We start from the raw sequence: 23318 nt of genomic DNA on the forward strand, positions 1-23318 counted from the left end.
TCTCATCCGTGTAGCATTTTCTTTTGCTGCTGCCTGTTTTTGGCGGGTGTCTAGTATTTTTCGCGTTGAAAGACAAGCAATCTGGTTTTATTAACATTCTTGGCTTTGCACCGAGAACCACTGTATGTGCGTCGCTTAGTACTGTGTCAGCGCCGAGGATATGTAGCATCCGTGTTCATGTGAGGCGGCCGCGAGTACGAAAATAATAAATTGGATGCCGAGTTGTCTTTTCTGAAGAGAACCAGACAGTGGTTCTCGGTGCAAAGCATACAATGTTAATAAAACCAGATTGCTTATCTTTCAACACGAAAAATACTAGACACACGCCAAAAACAGGCAATAGCAAACGAAAGATATTACACGGATGACAAAAGTGAACCTGGGTCCCGCCAGTGATGGGAGCGAAGCGGCAACTTGCGTGGTCGGCAGAGGCGAGGAAATCCGTGTGGCTTGGATGGCATTGGCGACACTCCTGGGCACCGCCGTCATTCTTGAGCACACACACGTTCGAAGACACGAAGCGACGCCTCAGTCGGGACGTCCGACATCTTCCCGCACTGAACGGACTGCCGCTCGCTGTCTCCTCAAAACCCGCTTCGCTTGCACCGTCATTCAACTAGTCTCCAAACAACGCGCACACAGCCGTCCCTTCGAAAATCTGTCCAAGATGGCCAAACGCGTCGCAAATTCTCCGTTCCTGCCACTCTCTCTCTCTCTCTCTCTTTTCGCACACAAAGGTAGCTTGCAGCGCGCCTGACGCGCCCGGTCGTCTACCAAAAACGAGAGGACAAAGAACAAGACGTGGCCTCGTTCCAGCCTAAGCCGACCTTGGCGCGCGCGCTCCCAGCAATGCCAGTTCGGCTATCTCTAGCCGACCTTGGCGTGCGCGCTCCCAGCATGACCAGCTTGACCACCACGATCATAAGTCCGACCAGATTCACCAGCTTGTCTCCCAGCATGACCAGCTTGTCTCCCAGCTTGACCACATTGGCTCCATGGAAAACCAGTTTGACCAGTTAAAACCAGACTGGCTCCTAGCTACACCAGATTGAATCTAAAACCAGATTCTAGTGAGACCATGATGGTTTTTACTTAAACCAGACTGACCAGCTTAAATTCTAGCTTGCCCAGCTTAAACCAGCTTGATTGCGAGTTAACCCAGTTTGACTACCACATTGACCAGCTTAGTTACCAGCTTGGCCAGTTTGATTTTCATGCCGGTTTTTCCCATAGGGTGGGGCAATAACCCAGCTTGAAGCTGGGACCAGATCAACCAGCATGACCAGATAAACCAGCATGACCAGTATGACCAGATCAACCAGCATGACCACCATGCCAAGCTGGGCATGCTGGGGCAATAACCCAGCTTGAAGCTGGGACCAGCTTAAGCTGTTTTTTTCAATAGGGTCATGACGGCTACTTTCGGTACTAACTTCGCCACTCATCCCTCCTATGTCTTTCTCAACAAGCCCGCCCACCTTCTCCTGGAGTCTTCTTGGAAGCTTATCCTCTCCAACGCAACCGCAAAAAAGCGAGCTAATCAGAACCCCGCGCTGGTCCCTTCTATCAACCTCTCCGACACCACCCTTTCGGCACAAGCTGAGGCAGTTCTCTCAAGAGGTCCCAAGTTTGCCCCCGCGTATGAGCTGTCGCGAATTGACCAGCTGGCTACTGTCCACCAGGTCGCCTCAAAAATCCCTGAACTTGAACGACAGGATTTCCTCGCGACGGGTTTGCGAGTGGCGTGCAGATACGGGAGGGCTCCACCTTCAAAACTGGAGTTTTTGGAGGTAGTTGACGAGCTCAGGCGTTCAGAGCTGAAACTCCTGGAGTCTGACAGGATGGGTGTGTTCGTTGTTATGACCGCCGGGGACTTCAACAACAGACTGGGTGCAGTTTTTGACAAAAACTTCAAGAAAATGAAGTCCAGACCATCGGGGTCTTTCCGCACAGAGGCTAAAACTATCTGCAAAGCCAACGAGCTCACCTTTTTTCTCAACAAAGTGTCAAAACCATCGGATCAGTACCTGCGGGTTTTCTTCACGGCAAAAACGCGCAAACAGAACACACCTTTCGGAGGCATTGTATTAAAGAGCGGCTGCTGGCCCTCTTCCTTCAGACACATTTGACAGCCGTCCCTCTCGATCAGCCTTTCCGGGTCGAATGTTCCCTCGAGGTTCTTCTATATCTCCGGGAACTTCACTCAGCTGGGCCAGACGTCGCCATGTTTTTCCTAGATGTCACCGACATGTATTACAGCCTCGACGTGATGGTTCTGGTGGCTTACATTGAACGGGCTGTCAGGCAATGCGGAGTGGCTAAGTTTCAAAACTCAACTGGAATCACACTCGAGGCGTTCCTGCGAGCTTTTTCTCAACCCACTCCCAAGGCCTCAAGTTCACCAAAGAAGACCCTTCGGACGGGGAATTACAGTTCCTCGATCTGCGCCTGAACACCAAATCCAATGGACTCTGCTGGGGTTTCCAGCAGCGGTCCAAGAAGCCCGTGCTACTGTTCGGAAGCAACCATTCAAAAACTGTGAAGTCCGCGATTGTAAGATCCCTCTTTTCCTCATCCCGTGCCAAATCTTGCCCCCACTTTTCTCAGACCAGCTTAACTGCCCAAATCTGTCGCCTCCAGAAGGCGGGCTATCCACGCGACCTCCTTACGGCATCCCTAAAATCTCTGATCTCCCAGCCTCACCCCGACCGCACCGGACCACCTCGACCAAAAAAATTCGCAGTAATCCCTTACCACCAGAACATATCACATCGCCAGAGGGCTGCGGCCTGCCCGTACGACGTCGATGTGGCCTTATCATGCCGGTTCCGATAAGGTTCCATGTGCCACCTCGTGAACGACCCCCACCGCCGTTCACATGCAGGGTGTGCAAAAAAACACAAAACAGGCTTCATTCCCTGAGCAACTTGTCGCGTGTACTCAATCCCCCTGTCGTGCGGCGCCGAGTATATTGATAAAACGGGTCGCTGCGTGAATGACAGGCTCGGCGAGCACGACAGGGAAATAAAAAAAAAGAAGACATTCAGTCCCAGCATCCCATTCTCCGCCATAGAGGCGCATGCTCTTCGTGTGAGCCCGTTTCACAACGTACGAATTCTGGGCTCAAATAGAGACCGCTACGGGCACGAGATAATTGAAGCATATGCCATGCAGCAGGCATCTCAAAACATTTCGTTTCCCTCGCTTTTCCTTTCGGAGAGGGAGGCGGCTTACCTGCGACCCCAACTGGCGGCCTTGACGCGGGCCCGCGGGTGCCCTTGCTCACTGACAAAGACAATGCGGCTATGCGGCGCCGCTTTGTGTCTCAAGATGACTCCCCTTCGCCCCCCCCCCCCCCTGCCCAATCTTATCGGGCTAACAACTTCCTGAGTTTCTCAAGCCGGCCCCCCCCTTCTCATCGTACATCGACCTTCCCCTTCCTCTTTCTCCTTGTTTCACTTTTCCTTTCCTTCCCCCTTTCCCTCTATCCCTCCTTTCCTTCTTTCCCTCCTCCTCTCCCTCCCTTCTTTCACTTTTCCTTTCATTCCCCTCTTTCCCTCATGGTCCACCGATCGCGACGCCAACATCTAATAAAAAACGCTACATGTTGAAAGTAGAAAGATGTCCGTAATTGTCCGTCCTTTTTCTTTATTCTTTCTTTAACAAGTGAATCTTTATGCAGCCTAGAACTTGGTCTGCCTCAACGGGTGACGTGTCTCCCGGTTGTAGATGTGAAATTTAGGCAGTGCAGTACAACCGCTAGCCTGGGGTCTTTAACGTGCACCACGCAGTAGGGATACACGACCGCACGCCGGTACAATGCTCATCAAGATCAAAACGGGCAGCGGTGGAGATTGAACCCAGGATCCCTGGGTTCTGCAACGCGAGCGTTCACTCCACGTGCTCCGAGCTGGTGTGCGCTAGCCTACTCGGCACCGATCCTCCCAGGGCCCGTTTGCTCGAAGCTGGTTAAAGGGGTGATGCAACAATTTTTGTGCTTTGCGCAAATACCGCTTAGAATGGATCCCTGACGTTAATGACCTATGAAACTCGTGTTCGCTTTTCACCCCACGCAATAGAAGTCCCAGTAAAAAATTAAAGAAAAACGAGCAGCGTTCACCCCCTCAACTCGCAGCCAGAACAAGCGGCCACGTGATCTGGAGCCGATTATATACCGCCAATGTTCATCATAGCCATGCGCTGGGGTTGGCAAAGCTCAGGACACGCGCTGAGTTCCAGACAAAGTCAAATTTGGAGGTTTTACGTGCCAAACCAACGACGGGCATCTGGCACGCCCCAGCGGAGGACTGAGCATTAATTTCGACCACCTGGGGATCTTTTGACGTGCAACCGAAAGCTCGGTTACACGGCGTCTTCTCCGCAATAAGCCTCCGTCAGATTGCGGGCACCTTGGCCGGGATTCGAACCCGCCACATAGGGATCCGTAGGCCGACGCTCTCGCCTGCTGAGTTCCAGACATTGTTATGGCTCGGCTATTGTCGTCGTTGCAGCGATCGGACACGGGCCACTACCCGAATGCTTCTCGAGCTAGCAATTTTCAATCGAACTCTGGCGATCGCTGCTCGCGTACATCCAGGACCCTGCAGCTCCCCCTGTCGGCACGGAACTTCAAGGCATTCAGCTCTCCACCACTGAGCCCAGGCAAGACACCAGGCCTGAGCCTACTGTACATCTATCCTCTGACGCCGTCGCACCAACCGGGCCAACAGAGAGGAATGGAGGCCCCCTGTCCCCCGTTCCTGTACCCTAAACCCTTTCACCGCAGCATTTCTTAATGCAAAAAAGTGAAATAAACGTTCCTACCTACCTACCCAAAAACCTGTTTTGGCTGCCGGTCTAGAAGTATTCACTGACAAATTAGGCCTAGGAAGGATTGACAAAATGTATTAGTCACAAAGTATTAGGGCCGTTTTTTTTTTTAGAAAAAAAAAATTGCAAGCTAGGCACATTGCCCAATAATGCTCTGGATCAACGAATATTTTTCTCCATATCTTTAAAAGCTAAGGTCTTCAAACTTTGCCAGCCTGTTGTCCTGTATGTAGTTCATCTTTGCGTGAAATATTGTCCTGGTTAGGGGGAGAAATTTACAGGAATTGCTCACACAGGGTCATTTAACTAAAAATTCGCTATTTTGAAAAGCATTTTAAAAAAGGCCATCTTTAATAGTCTTTAAACTCTCGGACATTAACGTTTATAATATGAACTAGCAGGGTGTGCAAAAACATGATGCAAAAATATGGCTTATAAGTTATAAAGCGAGAAACATGCTCAAATTGACGCTGACGTAATTGCCATAAATGGGGCGCACACATACCCATTCTTCACAATTTCATTATTATTAAAAAGCGTAAAATGCCACGAGGTGTTCAGGAAAAGATAAATTGACAGCACAGAGGTGGACTGCAGTTTTGAAGGAAAAATTTCTAATACATTTTCGTACAACCGACTTAAAAATGCCCAAGGGCCGGAGCGATCGAAGTGCACCACCCTGTAACATGCTTCGCGGTGCCTGCTTCAACAGCCGGCGGAGAGCGTCTCTGTCTACGCCACGTGAAGGAAGCAATTGGAACGACTTTGTAAACAAATCAGCCGGCAACCTTGGCGGTAACATGATATAGGAAGTAGGGCGCAGCAGAACCTGAACATGCGCCGCCTGTGAGCGCCAATACATCCCCCGCCGTGGAGGGCCGCACGACGTGGAAAAAATAAAGATACATAAAAAAAAAATAATTGTGATTGATAGAGTTTCTTTGTAAGTTCATTTATAACATAATGGTTGGGAGAGTCGTGAAATTCAATTTTGGAATGCTGATGTGAGCTACGTAAATGATGGTGCAGCAAACCACTTTAAGAACAAATACCAACTAAACGAGCTGCAGAGCCACAAATACACGTCAGCGAGATGTATTTTATTCCGCAGCTTGACATGGCGAGAGTGCCTGTGATTGAATCGGTTGTCGTGTCAAGCACAGGGTGTAAGATAGGCAGGTGGGGAAACGGCCCATAGAAGCCTACCGCAGCGCCGTGACCGGATTGTGTACACGTCTGCTTGCGGGTACCCCCGATTTGCGACAGATGGCGCTGCGGCGAGAGAAAAAAAATCGGAATCGGATTTGCGTGGAACTCTATGGGAGAGTGCGCAAAATAAACCAAGAGCACGACAGTCCTCCATTGAAAATCTACGAGAAACCATCTCCGTCAGTTTAGCAGGTCGCCACCGGTCGCCTACCCTGAGCCAGAGTTCGCGGTGCTCCACATAGATGGCGCCACAGAAAAAGAGAAACCCGAGGGGGACACAATCCGGTCGCTCATTGGGCTCTCGTTTCCCCACCTGTCTATTTTACACCCTGGTCAAGCACCAGACAACGTTGTACGGCCTCCAACGGCCTCTAAGTCGGTGATCAAGTCGGCGTCAGAGGTGGTTGCGCCACTGAACACTAAACAGCCGAACGCGAAACTAATCCATCTCCCGAAAGCCAGTGTTGTACGGAACGGCGTTCCTCCTGGAACGCGTTCCTTTTAGGACGAACGAAGGAACGCCGCCGTTCCAGTTTGCATCAATGGAACTGGAACGGGAACTCGTTACATTTTTACGGGAACGGAAGAAGGAACGTCGTTCCTTTTCCTTCGTAAGGTGGGGTCATTTTTATTTCATTTATAACAGGGGAATTCTAAAACGAAAAGTATAAAAACAATATATTTACACAGAAAAAAGGACCTCGTTAGGCTTTTTTTTTCTTTTGTTTTTTGGGTTGGGGGAGGGTATTTTGTGGGGTCCTCGCTTGGTAACAGTAGGGTACAGGAGAGCTACTGAGCATTGATTCTCTTTTCAGTGCCCGAGACTGCGGTACAGAAACTAAAACATTTGGTGGAAGGAAAAGACAGAAAAAGGGACGTCTCAAACTCAGGTACTTTCTTTGCTTCTACGAATCCTCATAAACCAAGAAATCTAAGGCCGACTACAGCCATCACTGAAGTTTCACAAGAAACCAGTTACCCCAAAAGAACAGGTTACTAGACATCAGACGCACCATTGTATCCCAAACATGGCCAGATGCGAAGAAATTAACCTTGCTTCCCTCTCCTCTTCTCCCACCTTCAAACTGAACAACGAGTCGTACCTTCACGAAGAGAGACTGGTGGTTTTTAAGACTGACCTTCAAAAAGCCCTACCTCCTTCTCCACTTGTCTGTCTCACTGACAGCAGATTCGGGAAGCAACTGTTGGTAAGTTCGAACACGGGACTTTGTTAGATTGAAACGTCTGAGGTTGTTGTAAAACGCTCGTGCCATGTGGGGTAACAGTACATTTGGCTCGTCTGCATAGCTCGCCATAAACATATATACAGCAAAACGCTGAGATATTTAGAACTGAACTTATCAACAAATGGAACCTCGCTTCCGCTTGTTTTCTTCTCCTGGTGTCCTTCCATCACGGCATTCAAATTCGTATGTTGCTATTTGATGAAATAGGCTAAAAAAACACTTAATTTGATCTAGTTAAATACTGTAATTAGCAAAATACAAATGTAACGTAAATGTAACGACACGTTCCATTTTCTAAACTGTAACGGGAACGAGTTCTTTCTCGCAGATGAAACTTGTACCGGGAACGCGTTCCAAAAATCAAGAGGAACGAGGAACGAGCTTCCGTTCCTCTTTTTGAGGAACGTGTACAACACTGCCGAAAGCTGACGTCAAAATGTTCAGGGATATGAAAGCAAAGGACTGGGACTCTGTTTCCGTTGTGCGTGGAATTAAGTCATGTCACTTGTGGCAGTGTACGCGGTGCAACACTTCGTTACCACAGGTATTTTTAGCAAGAACAGTAGACGCAGAAAATATATATCTTTAAAAGTAAAGTCTGCTTAAGCTGCGAAAAACAGATTTCGGTCGCGAGCTTGCAGTGCTTCTGAGAAGACACGAACAGTGACCACTAAAGTCAAAACGGGGAAAAAAAATGCTCCTCCTCGGAGTGCCAGGAGAGTGCCGTGACCGACTCAGGTCAGCCTCCGGCCGAAATAATTCACGCCACAAGCTCCGAATGTGCGCACTGGATCTTGATTAATTAAACTAGTCTCAATTGTACCACTTTGAACATGTGCTCTTTCTTATCACTATTTACACCTGGTCGTCAGGAGCCCAGCCTCCCCACGAAGGGTAGGCTGAGAAATTCACTGATCCGAGAAATCGGTGTTTAAATTCTTGACTTGCGCTGCAAACTCACCTGTAATTTTTGGTATGAATTCTTATTTTTCACGAACTCCTCTCACAGTGTTTTTTCGTCAAAGACCTCCTACATTTTTCGACCCCTTGTTTGCCCTTGTTTGAAAACCGCAACGTCCTGTCTTTGTAAAGACAGAACGAGCGAGTTTGTAGTTTTTCTCTACTCCCGTTACGGCAATTATGTATATTTAAAACCCTGTAAAATAAAAAGAAAAAAAAAGAAAAAGTTGCAAAACATTTTTAGGGGGCCTGATAGGACAGATTATGAGCCTTGATCTGTGAAAAGTAGAAGAAACATTACGCTGGCCATCATTTTAAACTGATTTTTCACTTATTGCAAAATCTGTAACATGTCTACATTTCAGTGTATGTTTTAGAAAGGTTACCATTTTCAATTTCAATGACAATTTACGCGAATATAGAACAGACGCGTCGAAATAATTTTTAAAAAAATCGAATTTCCAGTCTTTTCAGTTTCAGATCCATAAAACTCTGAATCGCTTCGTAATCGATAATGCATGTTTACCTCCTTTTATTTTATTTAGAGTCTCTGCACAAAAAATGTTAAGGCTAAGACGACAGCAGTTTGTAAAAAATATCCAAAAAGACCGTTTCGTGCAAGTCGCAAAAACGTGCCCGAATACCGAAAGCGACTTTGTGATTTTGTTCGCCTCAAAAGAAATCTTATTTTCCGCAAAAAAACTTATGAATATGTTTCTGCGCTTGCACAACATGTAAAAAATATATCTTTTGGTAAAAATAAAAAAAAATGTTGACCGGACATGGTCGTTCGATCCTAACTGAAAACGCCCAATACCCAAAAATCTCAGGCAATCAGAATTTTTTTTGGTTTTGAGTATCTTTTATTTTCCATGCGTTGCGCGTCTCTCCACGGCGGCGGATCGATTGGCGCTCACAGGCGGCGCAGGTTCACGTTCTGCCGGGCCCCAGTTCCTATATCATGTTACCACCAAGGTTGTAGGCTGATCTGTTAGCGAAGTCGCTCCGGTTGCTTCCTTTACGTCGCGTAGACGGAGACGCTGCACGCCGGCTGTCGAAACAGGCACCGCGAAGCATGTTACAGGGTGGCTCACCTCGATCGCTCCGTCCCATGAGCATTTTTGGGTCGGTTGTACGAAAATGTGTTAGGAATTTTCCCTTCAAAACTACCGTCCACCTCTGTGCTGTCAATTTGTCTTTTTTTGACCACCCCGTAGCATTTTTACGCTTTTTAATAAAAATGAATTAGTGAAGAACGGGCATGCTCACGCCCCATTTATGGCAACCGCGTTAGTGTCAAGTTGGCCATGTTTCTCGCTTTATACCTTAAAAGCCACACAAATATTGCATCGTGCATTTGTCTACTCTGTTAGTACATGTTATAAACGTTAATTTTAGCGAGTTTAATGAATATCAAAGATAGGCTTTTTTTTTATAATTTCCAGAACAATACATTTTTAGTTAAATGCCCCTGTGTGAACAATTCTTGTAAATTTCTTCCACGAACCAGGACAACAATGATTCACGCAAAAATTAACTATATGCAGGGAAACATACTGCAAAGTTTGAAGGCCTTAGCTTCTATAGATACGGAAAAAAATATTCTTTAATCCAGAGCGTTATTGCGTAATGTGCCGTGTTTGCGTTTCTTTATTTCTCAAAATGGCTACCCTATTATTCGTTGATTAATACGTTTTGTCAATTATTCCCATTCCTAATTCGTCAGTGCATACTTTTAGACCCGTAGCCAGAGCAGTTTTTTGGCGGAATCCGCCCGAAAAGTCAACATCGCGCGATACGCAAAACGCGCACGTGAGTAAGAGGGTGCTTACAAACTCTTTTCGCAAAGACGACATATTTTTTTTTCGATAACAAGGATTGGTTCTGTTCTCCTGGGCATAAAGCCAGCAAAATATATTTTTCATCGAAATTAAAAATGGTCACCGGACCAGGGTGTCGAATCCGAACCGAACCGAACCGAAAACCGGAACGCGAACCGTTATTTTTTGCCGAACCGTAACCTAACCGAACCGAAATGCTCGCCGCCATCTTGGAACTGAACCGGAACCGAACCGAAAAACAAAATAACGGTAACCGGTTCAGAAAACGGTTCAACAGCTTTTTTGGCAAGAAACGTTAGTTACAGTACCTGCGCGCCTTAAAGAAAGGAAGAAGCAAACGGTTTGTATCGAGATTGCGAGTTTCCATCGTTCAATTCGTGCAATTACGCTTTCTTCAAGTGACAAAACTATTTATAGACGGGTGAACAAAATAAAGAAACGGTCGTCCTACTTTGGGGCAATAAGTGCTCGGGCGTGCTAAATGAAGGCATACGCAATCACTCAATCAATCCTTTCACTTTCCTCGTTCGCGGTGCTGGTGCCGAACTGAACTCAAAATATACTCTCTTACCGAAAGGGTCAATAAACGTCTACTCAATCTCGAAAAAGAGATGTCCACACTCGCGCGCGCGAGCTTAAGTTTTTTTTTTTTTTTTTTTCTTCTTCTCAGTATTCGGCTCGTTTTACGTAAGCTAGAGCATGGACAGAACTCCTCCAGTCCGGCTGTTGCTATGCTCCATCTCTCCTAAGAACCATACCTACGGGTCGTCAGGTCCCATCACGGACCAGTTAAAAAACATGTGGCAGATAGCTCCGCTGTGCGTATCATCGAGAGAGTAATATACCACGTAATTTCTAACTGGCTCGTGATTGGACGTGGCGACCCCGTAGCTTTGCTTCTTAGTCCGTCGTAGGGTAACACAGAGTACGGAGAAACCGTATTTTCAGGTCACATGCGTGTAGAAGAAAAAAAAAAAAAGAAAACCTAGCAGCCGCGGAGTCGGCATGCGATGCAGAAGTGTCGAACAGCGCTCAAGGCCAAAGGTTCCTTCTGTTTGGAGATCGTTGACGTGCTTCTATCTTTCCATCAGTTTCTTCCCTCGTTTGAGGTGGCGAAAGGGGGGGGGGGGGGGGGGGGGGGGGGGGGCTAGGCCTTGTGAAGGCGTGAGGATGAAGCACACAAAGCTTTTTTTGTTTAGCGTATTTTTAGTTGGCAGGTCTCAAGGGAAGGCCGTGCGCATATTGCGTCTGCTAGGTCAAGTCGATATTTTTCTTTTTTGTTTGTTTTTCTAGAGTGCTCGCGTTACTAGACGTCTTAGGGTTAAAAACAAAAATGCCAGGAAAAAGGAGGATTGGGATGGAACAGACTTGTGCCATGTTCAATGCCCTTATTTGGTAGCAGGGACGAGGTTCATGACCAAAAAAGGAAAGGCCAGAAGAGGTCTTTAAAACGAGCGCGAGTTTTCTCTCTTACCGAGCGTCGAACATTACCAAAAAAAGGAGATGTTGTGTCTTTGAGGGAAAAGAGGGAAGTCACATGTTCCTGGAGCGGACACTTTCCCTCGCGGAAGATGAAGTTTTATAAAGGGGCGAAAATTTTTCTGCGGGCACATTATCAGCGAAGAGCCACCCTGTGACCAGCGACGCCTCTGCCAAAGGTCACCCCTTGCAGCCAACAAGCCGGATCTTTCAACCAACCAACCGACCAACCGTACAGGTAAGCAAGTGTCCATTTATGGCGATTTGATTTCTTCGGGGTTAACATCAAATGCGATGAAATTAAGTAGGTTTTGCTTTTCCTTGCTTCGTACTCTCTCCGTGATACGTGGTCGTTTCAGCTGAACAATTTCAACGCATTTCTTTTTGTTTTACAAACTGCTCGAAAAAAACAACAACAATCACAATTGTTTTCGCTTTACCTCGATTTTTTTTTTTTTTTAGTCAACGCTCAAGAGAACTGTTCGCTCGCATTTTTATTTTACTTCCAGTTATAATTGACTGCGGTAAACCGGCCCATCTATTTTCCTTCATAACCACGCAAAGCCAGTCACTAGGGAGTAGTAGTAGACCGCACCGCGTCCGCCGTCGCGCTAAGCTTACCGAAGCTTACCACGACCGGAAACGAGCGCGCGCCGCTAGCCTTGGCTGCAGAACTTCGGGCCTCGTTTACGGTCGCGGTAAGCTTAGCCGGATAGCGGACGCGGTCTACTACAACTCCCTATTCTGATCTGCGGAAGAACGGTCTGACGATGGCGTAAACATTTTCTGTACACTTTAGACGACTTTATTTTCTCAGGCTCCATATTCAGCAAATTTAGAAAAGTGATGGTTTGGAGAATATTTCGCGGGCACAACGTTTCACGAATCGTAGTGGCATTCTTTGTATTCGTGACCACCGTGCGCTTTAGTCCTGTGATAAATATTTTCTCAATTTTTATCAAATCGCGGAATTCGAGGAAAATTTATTCTCGCGCACATTAGGTCGTTTGCCGTAATGAAAAAATTTAATGTGGCTTTGAACAGCGCAGGCGGTGTTTCACATTGCCCAGTTTTGCAGTGCATACATTTGAAGGTAAATGTTTTCTACCCCGCTGTTGGTTCGGTTTCCTACGCGAGCTGAAGATTATTTCTCCTGAATTACGATGTAAGCGTGCGTATACATGCCCGTATACGTAAACCCCGTCGCTTCGAACAAAAATATGCCTTTATTGTGTTTTAAGGCGATCTGCAGCGCTATCGAGGCTATGCGAGCGAGCACGTTGCCAGACAAAGTGACTTTTCTACTCAAGTTCTCATGTAAATAAATAAATAACCTCGTGTTGCGTTTTTGCGATCGTGTCCTTGCTAACCCAGGTAATGCTTATCTTTCAATTGGAGCACCGCCTTCAGAATATTTTATATTACCTGTGTCGATGTAACACGTATAAAATTCATCACTAGCGAAAACAGTCCTGTTTTCTTATATTTCAAGAATTTTGAAAGTTATTTGTTAAAACAGGTTATATGAGGTTAGCGGGAGCTATCTTCTACCTGAAGATGGCATCCGCTGAGCGGCAACTGAGCCACTGCAGTACCACTGGTAACGCCAGGACTTCAAAGCGCATCGCGCAGTAGGAATATGCAGTTATACATTACTGCGCGATGTGCTGGCGCGCCCGTTCATATCGAAACAGCTGCGAAAATCAACGCCAGGATACAGAAGATAAAGTTTAAATGTCAGATCTTTTTTGCTAAAAAGAGCAGTCCAAGGCGCAGAAACTCATTGGTTTTGGCTGCAAATAGCGATTTTTTTACGTTTACTAAATACTACTTGGGACTATTCTTTGACGTAGATAAGCTACGAAAAATACATTGTTTTTTTCTTACTATACTATGGCAGTCGCAGAAAAAAATACAGTAAACGAGCAGCGTTCACATCCTCAACTCGGTGCCAGAACAAAGTGCCACGTGATCTGGTGCTGATTCTATGCTGCCAACGTGAATCTTAGCCACGCGCTGGTTTTGCTAAGGCAGAGCGCACGTGCTGAGCTCCAAACATTGTTCGAGTTCGGCTATTCCCGTCACCGCGGCGATTTGGCACGAGCCACTACCCGAATGTTCGCCGAGGCAAAGAGTATTACAAGCAGAGTGCTCACGCAGTGCTCGTGTCTACACTGTAAAAAATTTTCACCCCATTTTACGGGCAAAAGTTGCCGGTTCAATATTGCCGGTATGGTTTGCCGTAATCTAGAAACGGGACTGTCTGTAAAACCAAGGCATATAATTCCGTAAAATGACGAAACGTCCGTAGTTCACTTTACAGACAGTTATCCGTTTTCCATTTTACGGGTGAAAGTTGCCGGTTCAATATTGCCGGTATGGTTTGCCGTAATCTAGAAATGGGACCGTCCGTAAAAACAAGGCATATAATTTTGTAAAATGACGGAACGTCTGTAGCCCACATTACGGACAGCTATCCGTAGGAAATGTGAAAGCTGTCCGCACTAAATACCGAAGGACTATACCTTTCCGAATTGTATAAGGTCAAAGCCTCGAGCCATCCGTACCACCTGCACCTCCGATACATCAGGCGACTTACCTGGCAGAGCTCTAGATCTGCCAGGGGTGTCACCTGACTTATCAGAGGTGCAGGACTGGTGCGGATGACTCGTAGCTTTGGCCTTATATAATTCGGAAAGGTATAGTCCTTCGGTATTTAGTGCGGACAGCTTTCACATTTCCTACGGATAGCTGTCCGTAATGTGGGCTACAGACATGGGCGTCCACAGAACTTTTTCCAGGGGGGGGCACCCGTGCACATAAAGGGCCGGGAAAAGGGGGGGGGGGGGGTTAAGGGAAAAGAAATTGCCAAAGATGCGCGATTTCTGGTGTAAACTTCAAGGATAAAAAAAAACATTAGAAACGGCAAGGTAAACTGCCAAGCTTAAAAAATAGACTGGATTTTGTTATTGAACAAAGCGTTAAGTTTAAATATTCAAATTGCAGAAAAATTATTAAAAATATGTTGACAACAAGAGTGCCAAGTCTCTGTGAACGTGAGTTCGCGGCTCACGCGAACTGATGACCAGCACGCAACACAAAATGTTCACCAACATCCGACTGTAGTTAGTCTTCCTTGAATAACAGCTGCAGACGCCTTGGATTTTTCTGGGCAAATTGCGTGATTACACGGGTGATAAAGTCGTCCTTGTGTTTCATTACACGCTCCCGGTGTACGCTCATCATACAAAGGCCGTCCAGCCTATCGTTCCTCATAGTTGAACGTAGCCACGTCTTCACTCTCCTTAGTGTACTGAACGAGCGTTCGACAGTGCAGGTGGTAACTGGTAAGGCAAGAGCCACCTCGATGGCGTTTGCGACAGCGGGGAAGAACGTCTTTGCCTGAAGCAGAAGTTCGGGATAAGATATTTCTGAGCAGTCCCCAGTTCTGTTGAGCCACATCTCATACCAGGAGATGCCCTCTTCCTTGAAGTTTTCGATGCCGTAAAAGCCTTGGAGTTCATCGGCGAGAACAGCAAACTCAACGCGACTCAAGTGCTTCATTCTTGCTGGATGCAGCTGGAGAAGTCTGTAGCTCTTCTTGTTGCTTTCAGAAAAGCGGCGAGACAAAGAAGCATTGAGAGAGTCCAAGTACGGCACATATATTGCCACGCGGTAATACTCTTCCGGCAACTGTATCCCGTAGTTGTCTCGGTGGGCCTGCCGTGAGGCTTGTCTGGGTTCAGATATCAACACGCCTAGATGATTGGCCGCTTCACTTGCTGTCTTCATGATATCCGAGAACTGCTCTTCAGCGTTGGTCCGGTGGCAGCGAAAAATATTCTGCAGCTCAGTGATGTGGTTGTGTACAGAATGGAAATTCATGGATACACTCTGCAAAATGTTCGTAACGGGTTCCAGCTGTGCGCTGTACTTCGCGACAATGTGCAAACAGACGATGAAAGATGAGCTCGTTGTTGCGCAGTGGAGGATATGAGCGCGTTCCCTCGTTGCAGCATTCGAGCTTGATTCCATTGATGCCAGGTCCTCGAGCGCTTCGACTATGGCCACGTAATGCTCAGAGAAGATCCGAATTGACTTGTATTTTGCAGACCACCTTGTTTCACACAGCATCGGAATGTTGGGCACCAATTTCCTTCGGAGAACGCTCTCACGGAAGAAGTTTATGGTTTGTTTGATGACCCCTATCGTGTTTCGAATTTCAGAGACCTCGTTCAGATCGTTGATCACGAGATTGAGTTTGTGGCTTGCGCAGTGGAAGAATAGTGCCTTAGGAAGCTCTTTCTGTATTATCCTGTTTACTCCAGCTTCTTTTCCAGCCATTGTAGAGCATCCATCGTATCCCTGTCCAACGAGGTTCGACAGAATCAGCCCGGCATCCTTCAAAAACTTCAAGATTGTAGCGGCGATGCAAGCGGAGTTCAGTTGTTCCAGCTCTAAAAATCCCATAAACTGCTCCCGAACGAATGCCTCGGTTCCCGCCTTGTCAATAAAGCGAATCCCTATAGACAGCTGTTCTGTTCCTCCAATGTCCGCCGTTTCATCCGCAAGGACGGAGAAAGCCAACGCTGTGTTAGCTTCGGACACAATTTGCTCTCTCAGGATGTCGCCACAGATTGTGATGATCTCGTTCTGGATCCGGACAGAAGTGTACTTTGCGTTGCCAGCACAAGAAGCGAAGTGTTCCTGAAGTCGAGCATCTCCAGCTTCCACCCGAAAATCAAGCAGATCGTTGAAGACTCCACTGTCAGACTGCTTCCCGCGAATAGGCAAGTCATGCGTTGCGCAAAAGATGATGGTGGAAACTATAGGAAATAGTTTCTCGCGGTTCTTTTCAACTTGGTGATGCAGTGCTCTGTTCAGCTGCTGTGCAACGGGCAGCTGCTTGCTCATCATTACATTCATAAAGTCTTGTGAGGCTGCCATTGCTTCCTGGTGCCATTGGGACTTTACGTGATCCCTGCACGCCTCATGCATCTTTTTGTAGTTCATGAAAGCACGCACGATAAAGCTACCTTGAGTGCCGCGGTGAACATTCGCGGGAAAAGTGACGCAGTAACGGCAAAGGGCGCCTTTCGCTGTCGCTGAGTACGCAAGCCAAGGGGAGTAATCTGCCAGCAATTGGTAGCGGAAACTTCTTTTGACAGATGTTACATCTTTCTTAAAGTCGTACTTAACATCTGGCGTCCATGGGTCTTTAAGAAGGCGTAACTTCAAAGAGTCCGGGATGCTCGGGTGTTTAGCTTTGTCTAGAAACTCTCCCAAGTCATAATTATTAAAGACCCGAGTTGCTTCCTTGCTGGAGTCACCTTGGTTTAAACCCAAACAAGGGGAAGGGGAATCATCGTAGCTTACTACGTCGTGGGAGCTCACCGTTGGTGCAGTCCCTCTCGTAGACTCGACGATGTCAGCTGCTGTCTGCTGATGAAAGCTTGCTTCACTTTGGTCAGATGTGGCAACGTTGAAACATGTCACACCAGGATCTTCAGCAGGACAACTTGATAACACTTCGTCACACATCCGCTGACGCTTGAAGAAGTGTCGAATGTCCATTGTTTCGGATCGCGCTAGGCAAAGGTGACTAGAGAGTGCCTCGTGGGAGATGGCGAACAGGCGAAATGGACGGATTGATTGTAACGGACACAGTGAACAGTCATAGCGGGCAGTAGCTTACGTCTTTGGAATCGTTGTTTGTTCAATTCTTCACTCCACGCCAGCAAATCCCAGCACGGCGTACAGAACACCGAAGCCCGCGCAGTACCGGCAGATCGCAGTCGTGTCGATGACTATGCGGCTACCCTGGTGTTTTTGTTGCTTTCATTCGTCTGAAGTGTCTGACACTCGTTCTTATACACAGAAAACAAGGCAAGGTATATTATGTCACGTATTAAAGACTTTCAGCAATAAAAACAGCGTATATAATTAATTAACCTTACTATTAAGATAGATAACAATTCATCAAATTTGGTTTCGGTTTGATTTAACTGGAATCTAAAAATGATGGCGTAGCAACTTAGTTTCGTTGAAACGGTTCGTATTAAAAGGTACTACTCCCTCAACCTTGAATGCAGTAGAAGTTTTTCCAGGGGCGGATTTATGGTTCAGGTTTTGAGGGTTTGGGATGGGGGGGGGGGGGGGGGATACAAAGAGATGTGAAGCCACGTGCGAATGGTACTTTGTTCCCCCGAAATGTAGTGGGCAATTTGATACAAAAACTCTACTGTACGATATAAGAATGCAAAATCCATGAAATTCATAAGAAAAAAATAGCATCGAACTTTCAGCTTAGAATTGTCCTCTATCATAAATATCTTCAATGCCAGCCAGTGTTTCCTTCACCACCGGGACCTGACGGGCTAGATCAGTCATAATATGTGACATGTAAAGTCGGCTCGCAATCCTAAAGGGCGTTTTGTACGGATAGGGCGGACTTCTTGTCATATGGAGAACTCCAGTGTGTTGGCAAAAGTTGAGTAGCTTTTTACCAATGCATGATCAAACTAAAAAAAAAAAAAAAAATGCTCCAAAGTTGCAGGGGGGGGCAACCGCCCCCCCTTGCCCCCCCTTCCGGACGCCCATGGCTACAGAAATTTCACCATTCTACAAAATTATATGCCTTGTATTTACGGAGAGTCCAGTTCAAAAAGACGTAAATGTCAAGTGTTACATTATTTAGTGCAAAAAGCTTCCATATTTAAGCAAGCCTAAGTCACATGACGCTTTTGGGGTAGATTGGTATGGAGAGTTCATAGCTCCGTCATTGTAGATATGAACTTGAATAATCTTTCATCCTCAGCCAAAAAGTTCAAGTTTTGCAAAAGAGAAAGAGCACACAACCGGTACTTCTCACTGCCAGGATTTTGTTTGTGTGAGCTCAGCTGTTCCTATAGATGACAGCTCAACAAACGAACCAATTAAGAAGTTTCGCCACAATACCTTTATTGGAAGAAGGCATGCCTTGCTTTAACTTTGGAGAAAATTTACATTATAGTTGTCCTTGTGCTGGCCATTTAGATGCTTGTGCTTGAAGTTGTCATCCAATTGAAGACCTCCTCGGTATCTTCATGGTGCATGTTAGGGCAGCTTGAAATAAAGAGCAGAAGAGGATTTGCATTCAAACACAATCGCAACAAATTGTATATGACATGCATAGTTAAAGTAAGTGAGCAACGTGCTTACCAACTAGCCTAGCTCCTACTAAACATGACATATAAAATAAACCCCCCATAAATTGAACCAAAGTAAAAATTTGCATTGATTTGAATACCGAACATATCAAGTGCTTGAGAAATAAAACTAGCCAATTAAAATTGCACAACTATTCAGTGATGTTGAGGATATTGGATTGAACCAGATCTCCCTTAGTATATACAGAACTCGCGATAATTCAAACTCAGATATTTAATACTTCTGGTTAAGTCAAACAAATTTCAAAACTTTGGTTGACCCGCTACGTTTTCAATGTATTTATAAGCCGCTCAACTCGAACGATGTTTTCGTGTAATTCATACTTTTTGTTCTCGCACCACCATTGAGCGCACTTCTTTCGGAGCACCGGTGCACTGCGGAGAAGCAACACCCGTGGAGCTTGCTTCCGCTGGTGTTGCTTTTCCGCAGTGCACCGGTGCTTGGTAAGAAGTTTGTTTAACGGGGTTAAAGCAGAGCAGAACCGTGTATAGACTGTTTTACTAAAAGAGTGCGAGAGATAAAAGGGGAAAGGGCTATCGGCGCTTTCCCCCTTGCTGGAGCGTTAAAGACAGTGAAAGCCCCAGATGAGAGGCTTTGCCAGTGTTCGGTGTAAGCATTGCCCGAACTTCGTTCGTGTTTTGTTCTCTGTTTTAAACTCCCAAACTTAATTAGAGCCACGGGCTTTGATGGCAACAGTCCCCCGGTCATCAAGACACCATTGCTCAGTTATACGGTGCACGAATAACGACAGAAAGCGTAGAATACTGTCCGAGAGCCTGTGTGGCTTGCGCGAAATCCGGCAAGGCGAGTGCGACTGCAGTGTCTTTAAGCTCCATCGCTTTCCACATGACCCCGATTTCCGGCAGTAGTGGCTTGCGTCCCTAAATCGAAAAGACTTTTCCCCAACGCCATCCTCTCGACTGTGCTCGGAACATTTTGTGAATGGAGTGGTCATGACATTTAACGCTGTACCGTCGATGAACACGGGGTGCGCTCGCAAGATGTGTGCAAGTTTTCTCTTGATATTTGCTTTCAACTTCTAACATTTTGGAACTGAATTTATTTTAATATAGATATTTCGAAGTGGTGACATTGACTCAATTTTGTTATCTACAGCACTTAGTTGAAGGCTGATTTTCGTCGCCAGGTGTGGCTGGCGATTGTCAAAAAGTTAGTTCTATTGCTTTGCCTGAATCCCAATCTCCTGCGCAATACCAGAGAGCCATGAGCCCATGCTGACCGTCACAATGCGACTAGATTCTTCTTATTTTCAAAATTAGTACATAATGTAGCTGGAAAGAAACCTTCAATTTCTGTTGCTTAAAGTTGAAACATGCTCATGCATCACTGTTTATAAACATAGAAACAAGCTCATGCATCGGTGTTTATAAACGTTTTATTTGAGGATCCCGTGCCAACGAGTGTGTCTTTTGTCGAGAACTGAAAACAGCAAAGTCGAGATGGGCCTTTTGCCGGAGCGAGTCGGTCAATGATTCAACGATTCGAAATTGATGCATGAGCATATTTCAACTTTCAGCAACAGAAATTGAAGGCTTCTTCCTGGCTACATTATGTACTAATTTTTAAAATGAGTATCTAGTCGCATTGTGACGGTCAACATAGGTTCATGGCTCTCTGGTATTGCTCAGGTGATCGTGATTCAGGAAAACCAATAAAACAAGCTTTTCGACAATTTTCAGCCACACCCGGCGGCAGAAATGAGCCTTCAACTCAGCGTTGTTGATAAAATTGAGTCATTGTCAACATTTTGAAATATCAATATTAAGATAAATTCAGTTAGAAAATGTTACAACCTGAAACAGCCATTATCTCGAGAAAACTTGCACGCACCTTGCGAGCGTACCCCATGTTCATCGACGGTACAGCGTTAAGTTCGGTGTGCGCTCCATTCACAAAATGTTACGAGCACGGTCGAGAGGATAGCGTTGGAGAAAAGTCTTTTCAGTTTACAGAAGCAAACCACTGCCACCGGAGATTGGGGTCATGTAGAAACAGCCGCACTCACCTTGCCGGACCCCGTGCAAGATACATAGGTCCTCAGACTGTATTCAACGCTTTCTGTCGTTATTCGTGTACCCTAAAACCGAGCAATAGTGTCCCGATGACCGAGGGACTGTCGCCATCGATGCTTGTTGCTTGAATTAAGTTTGGGAGTTTAGAACAGAGAAGAAAGCGCAAACCAAGTTAGGGCAATGCAGATGCCTAACACCGGGACGCAAATAGAGGGCTTGACAAGATATCTTGGCCAACCAGAAGCCGAAAAGAATCTCGTAGCCGTGGTTTGGGATTGGAGGGCAATGTTAAAGAGCACCTCATGTTTAAGAGAAAAAAAAAAAAGCCGCTCACCTGATGTGCATTTCTGGAAACAGGCTTTGACTAGCAATAAATTATTGCCCCAGGAATGAAGTGCTGCTTCAGTAATGGTTCCTGCACAAACAATTCAAGTGTAAGAACACAAGCCCCAAAATTTTCTTGCCATCCTCCTCCGTCTACTTTTTTGTGCATCTAATTAATTTCATCCCTTGGCAAATCCTAAAGATTTCGAAGTGCTTATCCTACGTCTTTCTCTTAGAGCCTAGTTCATGTTGCAGAAACTTGGCTGAGTGGATAAGCTGGAGCGTTCATTGTTCATTGAGACACTTTTTCTTTCACCCCACCCTGTTCTTGAAAGCAGAAAATCCTCTCCCTTGACCACGGTCATTGACGACGTTTTACAGATCATACACAGGAGGTTGGCATTGCCAAGACAAACTCATGTCTTTACTTTGAGCATGGAATAAATGTATGTCTGATCTACGGAAAGTTCCTGTTATACCAAGGCTCATACTATTCCATTGTCAAAGGAGCAGGCGTTGTTCATAAAAACTTCGCTTCATTACATTGTTTCAGAGAACAATTGTTCTTTTTTAATAGGGATCAATTAATCATATTAGGACAATTGTCAAATAATGGCAGATTCACGCGATGGGTTGAATCGCAATTTTCATCCGTGGACCGTTTGTCACGTTACCATCATGTCGGCTATTCCTCCGATTTGCACCTCGTCAGCAGACGCCCAGACTTAAGGGCAAAGTGCCCTTCCATGCCCAGATTTTTAGCGGGTGAGTAAAGGCCCGTTCACACTCTTGCGACCGAGTTAGACCGAGAGAGACCAGACCGGTTTTTAAGCCTCTTGCGACTTCTTAGGTCCAACTCCGCTGCATCGCATCCGGTCCTAAGAAGTCGCAAAAGGCTTAAAAACCGGTCTGGTCTCTCTCGGTCGAAGTCAGTCGCAAGAGTGTGAACGGGCCTTAACAGTAAAAGCGTTTACGGTAGAGCGCCAACAGCGGAGCAATATTTTTGGTTTTCGAATGAGCCAAACAAAGATAGTGCACTGTACTTTGTCCATTCGCTGTTTCATTTTGTCGAACCATTCTTATTTTCCACTCGTGAAAGAAGCTGCGAGCACTTTGCCCAGTCGACAAGCCGCAAGTTCTGGTACTCCTCCGGGTTGGTGTCAAGAAGCTTCAGTGAAAACTGGCCTAGCAAGCTGCAAGCTTCCCTGCATGTCCACCCAGTTTTCAACCCAGCCATGACCTTTCTTACGGCTGTAGTGTGCTGAAGAGTGGTGTACAAGCAAGCAGTGCGTGAAGGTATTTCCAAATGCCCCTCCGCAACACCAGGACTTCATCACTTAGACGCTGAAGCCTCCTGGAGCAGGACGATACTTGTGTCATATGGTTAGTAAAGCTAGTAGCACTTCACGCTAAGCCTGTCATGATGCTTTGTCTTGCTCAGTATATAACAGCAGCACACAATACTTTTTCATACTAGCACAGTGATCGTAGTCGCAAACATCACTTCTGACCTTGGAAAACTGTGCCACAGTGCGATGTTGGCATTTTGCGGAAATGCAGGGCCGGGAATAGGCTCAGTTTGTCCTCGCTGTCATCTGCTCGTCTCCTCTGTATGGACGTGCTTGGAGGACTGATGTTCCGTGGACGTCTTGACACTTGATCAATTTATCTGCGGATAAGTTCATGTGAATCGGCAATAAGTGGACAGCGGAGTCTGCGGTGACTTAAAGGGGTTATAACACGAAAATTAAACGGATCTATTATTCTTGAAATGGATTGCTCATAGACTACGTAGTATATACACCAAGTTACGCAATTTTAGAGCTCTGGTAATTGCACTATTCAATTTACGAATTTGTATCATTTTCATCTGGCGACCAGGCAACACTGCCCAAGTTAGTCACATCATGGTGCCCATAAAGCATGTGACCATGAACGCTCTTTCATTCTAGGGGCCCCCATGATCGCCCAAGCTCTCCTCGCCGCGGTACGATCAAAACCGCTCGCGCAACTCGGTAACCCAAATGCTTTTCTCGCTCTCGCCACCGGCCCGTTGACCTTCCACCCTGCATGCGCCTGCGAGATATTCCCGGGCGACAGTGACCACAACGAGTTTGTCCGTAACTCGCCGTCACTGGAGTTTGTCGCCAGCGGGTCGCAGTCAAAATGAACAGCTTTCAACATCT

At 46.3% G+C, this 23318-nt stretch overlaps 2 protein-coding genes across 2 annotated transcripts in view; one reads left to right on the forward strand and one right to left on the reverse strand.

Moving 5' to 3' along the window:
- The window catches only part of LOC120844825, a gene marked incomplete at its 3' end in the record, with an annotated part of 35133 nt that extends 33256 nt beyond the window's left edge, over positions 1 to 1877 (forward strand). Inside the window, exon 4 of the mRNA XM_040216777.3 lies at positions 1408 to 1877. Within this exon, the coding sequence (XP_040072711.3) occupies positions 1408 to 1877 (470 nt within the window). The remainder of the gene's footprint in view (positions 1 to 1407) is intronic.
- A 12815-nt stretch (positions 1878 to 14692) lies between these two features.
- LOC121837230 (zinc finger MYM-type protein 1-like) lies at positions 14693 to 16564 on the reverse strand. The gene has a single exon (XM_042292804.1). It carries the CDS (start codon positions 16562 to 16564, stop codon positions 14693 to 14695), a length of 1872 nt encoding a protein of 623 aa, XP_042148738.1.
- Between the last annotated feature and the right edge of the window lie 6754 nt (positions 16565 to 23318).

This window comes from Ixodes scapularis, unplaced genomic scaffold (genome assembly GCF_016920785.2).
Source record: "Ixodes scapularis isolate PalLabHiFi unplaced genomic scaffold, ASM1692078v2 PGA_scaffold3__209_contigs__length_174095766, whole genome shotgun sequence".
Taxonomy (NCBI): domain Eukaryota; kingdom Metazoa; phylum Arthropoda; class Arachnida; order Ixodida; family Ixodidae; genus Ixodes; species Ixodes scapularis.